Source organism: Salvelinus fontinalis, unplaced genomic scaffold, assembly GCF_029448725.1.
Source record: "Salvelinus fontinalis isolate EN_2023a unplaced genomic scaffold, ASM2944872v1 scaffold_0120, whole genome shotgun sequence".
Lineage (NCBI taxonomy): Eukaryota > Metazoa > Chordata > Actinopteri > Salmoniformes > Salmonidae > Salvelinus > Salvelinus fontinalis.
In genome coordinates this window covers 145,001-155,000 of record NW_026600329.1, presented here as the reverse complement: position 1 = coordinate 155,000, position 10,000 = coordinate 145,001, and the positions used below count along the sequence as shown (strand labels likewise).

Genomic DNA, 10,000 nt, shown 5'->3' with positions numbered 1-10,000 from the left:
GAGGAAAACGAAAACACCTGTCTCTGATTGAGAGCCATACAAGGTCAATTAACCCTGACACTTAACAAGGAACAAACACAGAGAATGCCCACCCAGCTCACGTGCTGACCAACAAAACAAAGCTATACAAAAGGAAAACAAGGTCAGGAACGTGACACAATGGTTATCTATGAGATGTATAATCAATGTCAAGACACTGGTTATCTATGAGATGTATAATCAACTTCAAGACAATGGTTATCTATGATGTGTATATACCATTGTTGGTAACTGATTAATTGCCTTGAGCATGTTTTAGTATGTTTATAATTGTATAAGTAGCCTAGCAACAGTGATGAATGTGTTCTGGGTTAGATGGAATGATCTACAGTATGTGTAAAGGGGGCCAGTCTCTAAACAGGATGTTTCCATAACGGTGAGGTAGGAGGCATACGTTAGAGCTAATAGATTTTAAACTACTGCCCTGTAGCACTGTCTTATAGCTTTTCTATATCACTATATTCTCTCTATATGTTATAGCTTCACTGTTCTATGTCATTATATTCTCTCTGTATGTTATAGAACAGTGAAGCTATGTCATTATATTATCTATATATATACATGTTATAGCTTTACTGGTCTATGTCATTATATTATCGCTGTATGTTATAGCTTCACTGCTCTATATCAGTATATTATCTCTGTATGTTATAGCTTCACTGTTCTATATCATTATATTATCTCTGTATGTTATAGTTTCACTGTTCTATGTCATTATATTCTATCTGTATGTTATAGTTTCACTTTTATAGTTCATTATTTTATCTCTATATGTTATGCATCATTATATCCACTTGACTGTGAATAGATTGCTTATTCTCAGAAATAGCTCTTTGTGTCTGAGAAGGGTAATTATCTAGTAGATTGTGGCAGGCTGCAAGAATGTGCACTCCCTAGTTTCAAAGCCTCTCCTGACTGATGTTTTATTTTTATTTTTTATTTCACCTTTATTTAACCAGTTAGGCTAGTTGAGAACAAGTTCTCATTTGCAACGACGACCTGGCCAAGATAAAGCATTGCAATTCGACACATACAACAACACAGAGTTACACATGGAATAAACAAAACATACAGTCAATAATACAGTAGAAAAAAAGAAAACAAAAAGTCTATATACAGTGAGTGCAAATGAGGTAAGATAAGGGAGTTAAGGCAATAAATAGGCCATGGTGGCAAAGTAATTACAATATAGCAATTAAACACTGGAATGGTAGATGTGCAGAAGATGAATGTGCAAGTAGAGATACTGGGGTGCAAAGGAGCAAGATAAATAAATAAATACAGTATGGGGATGAGGTACTTGGATGGGCTGTTTACAAATGGGCTATGTACAGGTGCAGTGATCTGTGAGCTGCTCTGACAGCTGGTGCTTAAAGCTAGTGAGGGAGATATGAGTCTCCAGCTTCAGTGATTTTTGCAGTTCGTTCCAGTCATTGGCAGCAGAGAACTGGAAGGAAAGGCGACCAAAGGAAGAATTGGCTTTGGGGGTGACCAGTGAGATATACCTGCTGGAGCTCGTGCTACGAGTGTGTGCTGCTATGGTGACCAGTGAGCTGAGATAAGGCGGGGCTTTACCTAGCAGAGACTTGTAGATAACCTGTAGCCAGTGGGTTTGGCGATGAGTATGAAGCGAGGACAAACCAACGAGAGAGTACAGGTCGCAGTGGTGGGTAGTGTATGGGGCTTGGTGACAAAACGGATGGCACTGTGATAGACTGCATCCAATGTGTTGAGTAGAGTGTTGGAGGCTATTTTATAGATGACATCGCCGAAGTCGAGGATCGGTAGGATGGTCAGTTTTACGAGGGTATGTTTGGCAGCATGAGTGAAGGATGCTTAGTTGCGATATAGGAAGCCGATTCTAGATTTAATTTTGAATTGGAGATGCTTAATATGAGTCTGGAGTGAGAGTTTACAGTCTAACCAAAACACCTAGGTATTTGTAGTTGTCCACGTATTCTAAGTCAGAGCTGTCCAGAGTAGTGATGCTGGACAGGCGGGCAGGTGCGGGCAGTGATCAATTGAATAGCATGCATTTAGTTTTTCTTGCATTTAAGAGCAGTTGGAGGCCATGGAAGGAGAGTTGTATGGCATTGAAGCTCGTCTGGAGGTTAGTTAACACAGTGTCCAAAGAGGGGCCAGAAGTATACAGAATGGTGTCGTCTGTGTAGAGGTGGATCAGAGAATCACCAGCAGCAAGAGCAACATCATTTATGTATACAGAGAAGAGAGTCGGCCAGAGAATTGAACCCTGTGGCACCCCCATAGAGACTGTCAGAGGTCCGGACAACAGGCCCTCCGATTTGACTTTCTGAATTCTATCAGAGAAGTAGTTGGTAAACCAGGCGATGCAGTCATTTGAGAAACCAAGGCTGCCAATAAGAATGTGGTGATTGACAGAGTCAAAAGCCTTGGCCAGGTCGATGAATATGGCTGCACAGTAATCTCTCTTCGATGGTGGTTATGATATCATTTAGGACCTTGAGCGTGGCTGAGGTGCAGCCATGACCAGCTCTGAAACCAGATTGCATAGTGGAGAAGGTACGGTGGGATTCGAAATGTTCGGTGATCTGTTTATTAACTTGGCTTTTGAAGACCTTAGAAAGACAGGGTAGGATAGATATAGGTCTGTAGCAGTTTGGGAATCTCAGACGATATGAAAGAGAGGTTGAACAGGCTAGTAATAGGGGTTGCAACAATTTCGGCAGATAATTTTAGAAAGAGAGGATCCAGATTGTCTAGCCCGGCTGATTTGTAGGGGTCCAGATTTTGCAGCTCTTTCAGAACATCAGCTATCTGGATTTGGGTGAAGGAGAAATGGTGGGGGCTTGGGCGGGTTGCTGTGGAGGATGCCGGGCAGTTGACCGAGGTAGCGGTAGCCAGGTGGAAAGCATTGCCAGCCGTAGAGAAATGCTTATTGAAATTCTCAATGATAGTGGATTTATCGGTGGTAACAGTGTTTCCTAGCCTCAGAGCAGTTGGCAGCTGGGAGGAGGTGCTCTTATTCTCCATGGACTTTACAGTGTCCCAGAACTTTTTTGATTTTGTACTACAGGATGCAAATTTCTGTTTGAAAACCTAGCCTTAGCTTTCCTAACTGCCTGTGTATATTTGTTCCTAACTTCCCTGAAAAGTTCCATATCACGGGGGCTATTCGATGCTAATGCAGAATGCCACAGGATGTTTTTGTGCTGGTCAAGGGCAGACAGGTCTGGAGTGAACCAAGGACTATATCTATTCCTGGTAAAAAAAAATTGGAATGGAACATGCTTGTTTAAGTTGGTGAGGAAGGCACTTTTAAAGAATAACCAGGCATCCTCTACTGACGGGATGAGGTCAATGTCATTCCAGGATACCCCGGCCAGGTCGATTAGAAAGGCCTGCTTGCAGAAGTGTTTTAGGGAGCGTTTGACAGTGATGAGGGGAGGTTGTTTGATCGCAGACCCATTACGGATGCAGGCAATGAGGCAGTGATCGCTGAGATCTTGATTGAAAACAGCAGAAGTGTATTTGGAGGGCGAGTTAGTGAGGATGATATCTATGAAGGTGCCCGTGTTTACGGATTTGGGGTTGTACCTGGTAGGTTCCTTGATAATTTGTGTGAGATTGAGGGCATCAAGCTTAGATTGTTGGATGGCCGGGGTGTTAAGCATGTCCCAGTTTAGGTCACCTAATAGCACGAGCTCAGAAGATAGATGGGGGGCAATCAATTCACATATGGTGTCAAGGGCACAGCTGGGAGCAGAGAGTGGTCTATAACAAGCGGCAACGATGAGAGACTTGTTTCTGGAAAGGTGGATTTTTAGAAGTAGAAGCTCGAATTGTTTGGGTACAGACTTGGATAGTAATACAGAACTCTGCAGGCTATTTTTGCAGTAGATTGCAACACCGCCCCCTTTGGCAGTTCTATCTTGGTGGAAAATGTTATAGTTAGGGATGGAGATTTCAGGGTTTTTGGTGGTTTTCCTAAGCCAGGATTCAGACACGGCTAAGACATCCGGGTTGGCAGAGTGTGCTAAAGCAGTGAGTAAAAAAAACTTAGGGAGTAGGCTTCTAATGTTAACATGCATGAAACCAAGGCTTTTACGGTTACAGAAGGCAACAAATGAGAGCACCTGGGGAGTGGGAGTGGAGCTAGGCACTGCAGGGCCTGGATTAACCTCTACATCACCAGAGGAACAGAGGAGAAGTAGGATAAGGGTACGGCTAAATGCTATACGAACTGGCCGTCTAGCACGTTCGGAACAGAGTGTAAAGGGAGCAGGTTTCTGAGCACGATAGCATAGATTCAAGGCATAGTATACAGACAAAGGTAAGGTAGGATGTGAGTACATTGGAGGTAAACCTAGGCATTGAGTAATGATGAGAGAGATATAGTCTCTAGAGACATTTAAACCAGGTGATGTCACCGCATGTGTAGGAGGTGGAACAACATGGTTGGTTAAGTTATATTGAGCAGGGCTAGAGGCTCAACAGTGAAATAAGACAGTAATCACTAACCAGGACAGTAATGGACGAAGCATGTTGATATTAGAGAGAGGCATGCGTAGCCAAGTGATCATATGGGTCCAGTGAGTGGTTGGGCTGGCTGGGGACACGGCGATTCAGACAGTTAGCAGGCCGGGGCTAACAAGCTAGCAGTTAGTAGGCCGGGGATAACAAGCAAACAGTTAGCAGACCGGTGCTAGCAAGCTAACAGTTAGCAGACCGGGGCTATCAAGCTAGCAGTTAGCAGACCGGGGCTATCAAGTTAGCAGAAGGGCCTTTGGGGGACATCGCGATGGAGGAAAGTCTGTTTTTGCCTCCTTGTGCGGTGACATCTAGCATCTGTACAACCCAGTGTGGTGAATACATCTAGCATCTGTACGACCCAGTGTGGTGAATACATCTAGCATCTGTACGACCCAGCATGGTGAATACATCGCTACGACCTAGTGTGGTGAATACATCTAACATCTGTACGACACAGTGTTGTGACTACATCTGTACGGCACAGTGTGGTGAATACATCTAGCATCTGTACGACCCAGTGTGGTGAATACATCTAGCATCTGTACGACCCAGCATGGTGAATACATCGCTACGACCCAGTGTGGTGAATACATCTAACATCTGTACGACACAGTGTGGTGAATACATCTGTACGACACAGTGTGGTGAATACATCTAACATCTGTACGACACAGTGTTGTGAATACATCTGTACGACCCAGTGTGGTGAATACATCTAACATCTGTACGACACAGTGACTTGAATTGTTTGACTTGAATTTGTAGCAGAACTTAGAACCAAACACTATTATCAATGTACCAACAGCAGTAGCACTAGGATACAGATACACTGTAGCTCAGACTCATTCCATGGAGGGCCTAGAGTCTGCTGGATTATGGTTGTTCCTTTCAGTTAAGACCTAGACAACCAGGTGAGGGGAGTTCCTTACTAATTAAGGACTTTACTTCATCAATCAAGATCAAGGTAGGAGAAAAAAACAGCAGACACTCAGCCCTCCATGGAATGAGTTTGACACGTGCTATAGATGATTACAACAGTGTATTATAGTGACAGCAGACTAACACTGTCAGGGATGGAGGGGAGCCCTCTGGGGTTAGGTCAGGGTTAGGGTTAGGGTCAGGGTTAGGATCAGGGTTAGGGTCAGGGTCAGGATCAGGATCAGGGTTAGGGTTAGGGTCAGGATCAGGGTCAGGGTTAGGGTTAGGGTTAGGGTTAGGGTTAGGGTCAGGGTCAGGTTCAGGATCAGGGTTAGGGTCAGGGTCAGGATCAGGATCAGGGTTAGGGTCAGGGTCAGGGTCAGGATCAGGATCAGGGTTAGGGTCAGGGTTAGGGTCAGGGTCAGGATCAGGGTTAGGGGCAGGATCAGGATCAGGGTTAGGGTTAGGGTTAGGGTCAGGGTTAGGGTCAGGGTTAGGGTCAGGGTCAGGATCAGGGTTAGGGTCAGGGTTAGGGTTAGGGTTAGGGTTAGGGTCAGGGTCAGGGTCAGGGTCAGGGTTAGGATTAGGGTCAGGGTTCGTGTATTACAGTGACAGTAGACTCACACTCTCAGGGATGGAAGGGAGCCCTCTGGGGTCTGGAGCGATGAAGTACGGGACCTGGGGAGGAAGGGAACAAGTAGCAGTTACTTTCCATCCCAAATGGCACCCTATTCCAGAGATGCACTATTTCTGACCATGGGGCATAGGGCTCTATGCAGGGAATAGCATGCCATTTGAGGTGCAGTCCTAGTCAGAAATAACAACATCTGGGTGTATGTTAGTACTGGTAGACCCATCATGATCCTGTTATCAGGTCTGGCTCTGAGAGATCATCTGGGTGTATGTTAGTACTGGTAGACCCATCATGATCCTGTTATCAGGTCTGGTTCGGAGAGATCATCTTGAGAGAACCAGGGTTCACAGAGTGTCCAGGTGATTTTAGATTTTTGATTAGTCTAGTTTTAGGTGTTAACTATGTCTTGGTTTAGTAGTAGATTAGGTTATAGGTGTTAATCCAGACCAGGTTTTAGGTTATAGGTCTAAATCAGACCAGGTTTTAGGTTATGGGTGTTAATCCAGACCAGGTTTTAGGTTATAGGTGTTAATCCAGACCAGGTTTTAGGTTGTAGGTGTTAATCCAGACCAGGTTTTAGGTTATAGGTGTTAATCCAGACCAGGTTTAGGTTATAGGTGTTAATCCAGTCCAGGTTATAGGTTATAGGTGTTAATCCAGACCAGGTTATAGGTTATAGGTGTTAATCCAGACCAGGTTTTAGGTTATTGGTATTAATCCAGCCCAGGTTATAAATTATAGGTGTTAATCCAGACCAGGTTTTAGGTTATAGGTGTTAATCCAGACCAGGTTTTAGGTTATAGGTGTTAATCCAGACCAGGTTTAGGTTATAGGTGTTAATCCAGTCCAGGTTATAGGTTATAGGTCTTAATCCAGACCAGGTTTTAGGTTATAGGTGTTAATCCAGACCAGGTTTTGGGTTATGGGCGTTAATCCAGACTAGGTTATAGGTCTTAATCCAGACCAGGTTTTAGGTTATAGGTGTTAATCCAGACCAGGTTTTAGGTAATAGGTGTTAATCCAGACCAGGTTATAGGTTATAGGTGTTAATCCAGACCAGGTTTTAGGTTATAGGTATTAATCCAGCCCAGGTTATAAATTATAGGTGTTAATCCAGACCAGGTTTTAGGTTATAGTTGTTAATTCTGACCAGGTTTTAGGTTATAAATCTTAATCCAGACCAGGTTTTAGGAATGGGTGTAGGTGTTAATCCAGACCAGGTTATAGGTTATAGGTGTTAATCTAGACCAGGTTTTAGGTTATAGGTGTTAATCCAGACCAGGTTTTAAATTGTAGGTGTTAATCCAGACCAGGTTTTAGGTTATATGTGTTTGTGCAGCAGACCAGTTTTAAGGTTCTAGTGGGTGTTAGTCCAGACCAGGTTTTAGGTTACAAGTGTAAGAACAGGCCACGTTTTAGGTTATAAGTGTTAGTCCAGACCAGGTTTTAGTTTCTAGCTGTTAGTCCAGACCAATTCTTAGGTTCTAGGTGTTAGTCCAGACCAGGCTTTAGGTTCTAGCTGTTAAAACATACCATGTTTTAGGTTATAGGTGTTAATCCAGACTAGGTTATAGGTGTTAATCCAGACCAGGTTTTAGGTTATAGATGTTAATCCAGACCAGGTTTTAGGTTCTAGGTGTTAGTGCCGCAGACCAGTTTTAAGGTTCTAGTGGGTGTTAGGCCATACCAGGTTTTAGGTTCTAAGTGTTATGACAGAACAGGTGTTAGGTTCTAAGTGTTAGTTCAGAACAGGTTTTAGGTTCTAAGTGTTAGTTCAGAACAGGTTTTAGGTTCTAAGTGTTAGTCCAGACCAGGCTTTAGGTTCTAGGTGTTAAAACAGACCAGGTTTTAGTTTCTAACTGTTAGTCCAGACCAGGTTTTAGGTTATGAGTGTAAGAACAGGCCATGTTTTAGGTTATAAGTGTTAAAACAGACCAGGTTTTAGTTTCTAGCTGTTAGTCCAGACCAATTTTAGGTTCTAGGTGTTAGTCCAGACCAGGTTTTAGGTTCTAGCTGTTAAAACAGACCATGTTTTAGGTTATAGGTGTTAATCCAGACTAGGTTTTAGGTTCTAGGTGTTAGTGCAGCAGACCAGTTTTAAGGTTCTAGTGGGTGTTAGTCCAGACCAGGTTTTAGGTTCTAAGTGTTATGACAGAACAGGTTTTAGGTTATAAGTGTTAGTTCAGAACAGGTTTTAGGTTCTAACTGTTAGTCCAGAACAGGTTTAAGGTTCTAAGTGTTAGTCCAGAACAGGTTTTAGGTTCTAACTGTTAGTCTAGACCAGGTTTTAGGTTCTAGGTGTTAAAACAGACCAGGTTTTAGTTTCTAACTGTTAGTCCAGACCAGGTTTTAGGTTATAAGTGTAAGAACAGGCCATGTTTTAGGTTATAAGTGTTAAAACAGACCAGGTTTTTAGTTTCTAGCTGTTAGTCCAGACCTATTTTTAGGTCTAGGTGTTAGTCCAGACCATGTTTTAGGTTCTAGCTGTTAGTCCAGACCAGGTTTTAGGTTCGAGGTGTTAGTCCAGACCTAGCAGGGTTCCAGGACTCACCCCTTCCTTCCCTGGGGTGAGGGGGGCATGTCCAGGAGGGCGGGGCATCTCTGTCCTGACCAATAGCTTCTCTCCCTCAGAGAGAAACACAACACACTACCACACTACCACACAGCCCAGAAAACCCCTCTATCTAATAACAAATCCACATGATACACTACAACACAGAAAACAGTTTCCATGACAACCGCGTAACGTAATATGATTGTGTTTCCTATATAATGGGTTGGAATTGGAATTTCCACTTGGAATTAGAATTGATGGGACAAAATACTAAGTTGGGATGAATAGACTAGTTGAGGCTTACCAGCTGCAGAGTGACAGAGCCGACAGCCAATGGCAGGGGATGTGTGTAGAGGGCGGCCAGCAGTTCTCGCATCTCATTGGTCTGTTGAGAAGCAAGCGATACTCATGAAACACTAATGAAATACTTTTGAAATACTAATTAAATGCTTATGAAATACTAATTAAATTGACTTGACATATCAAAGCCAGGAAAATGTTTGAAGGAACTTGACTGTAAAGAACTGTAGACACAATACAGTCCAGTATAAAGCAGGGGTGTCAAACTCATCCCATGAAAAGAATTAAGACGTTTTATTGTCACACACCAGGTAGGTGCAGTGACGTGTTGTTTTACAGGCTCCGTAATAGTAGTGCAGCGCCCCTGGAGCAAATTAGGGTTAAGTGCCACATGGACAGATTGTTCACCTTGTCGGCCAGGGGATTTGAACCAGCGACCTTTCGGTTACTGGCACAACTCTCTTCAGACAGTGACGTTAATTGATCAATCAAGTACGAGGGAGGGAGGGGATGAAACCCACAGACACTCAGCCAGGTTACTGAGAGACCCACCTGTCTCTTGGTCAGATAGTCAGCCAGGTTACTGAGAGACTCACCTGTCCCTTGGTCAGATAGTCAGCCAGGTTACTGAGAGACCCACCTGTCCCTTGGTCAGATAGTCAGCCAGGTTACTGAGAGACTCACCTGTCCCTTGGTCAGATAGTCAGCCAGGTTACTGAGAGACCCACCTGTCCCTTGGTCAGATAGTCAGCCAGGTTACTGAGAGACTCACCTGTCCCTTGGTCAGATAGTCAGCCAGGTTACTGAGAGACTCACCTGTCCCTTGGTCAGATAGTCAGCCAGGTTGTTCAGAAGTTTGTAAAACACCTCAAACCAAGGTAGGTAGCTACAACACACAAGTGCACATATTATGAAAGTAGTGTATGGTTACTGTTGTCACTAAATACAGAGATGAACACACACACACACACACACACACACACACACACACACACACACACACACACACACACACACACACACACACACACACACACACACAC

The 10,000-nt window shown here is 43.7% G+C and overlaps 1 protein-coding gene across 3 annotated transcripts in view; it reads right to left on the bottom strand.

Annotated features, from left to right (window-relative positions):
- The window catches only part of LOC129843337 (DENN domain-containing protein 1B-like), a 37,691-nt gene that overhangs the window by 15,454 nt on the left and 12,237 nt on the right, over positions 1-10,000 (bottom strand). The window contains exons 6-9 of one of the 3 annotated variants that reach the window (XM_055911974.1): positions 9,774-9,843; positions 8,962-9,042; positions 8,655-8,729; positions 6,094-6,147 (exon numbers count right to left, since the gene is read on the bottom strand). In XM_055911974.1, the coding sequence (XP_055767949.1) occupies positions 6,094-6,147; positions 8,655-8,729; positions 8,962-9,042; positions 9,774-9,843 (280 nt within the window). Of the gene's footprint in view, positions 1-6,093; positions 6,148-8,654; positions 8,730-8,961; positions 9,043-9,553; positions 9,690-9,773; positions 9,844-10,000 lie in introns of those variants that run through there. The other 2 variants (XM_055911976.1, XM_055911975.1) reach the window with 2 other exon arrangements.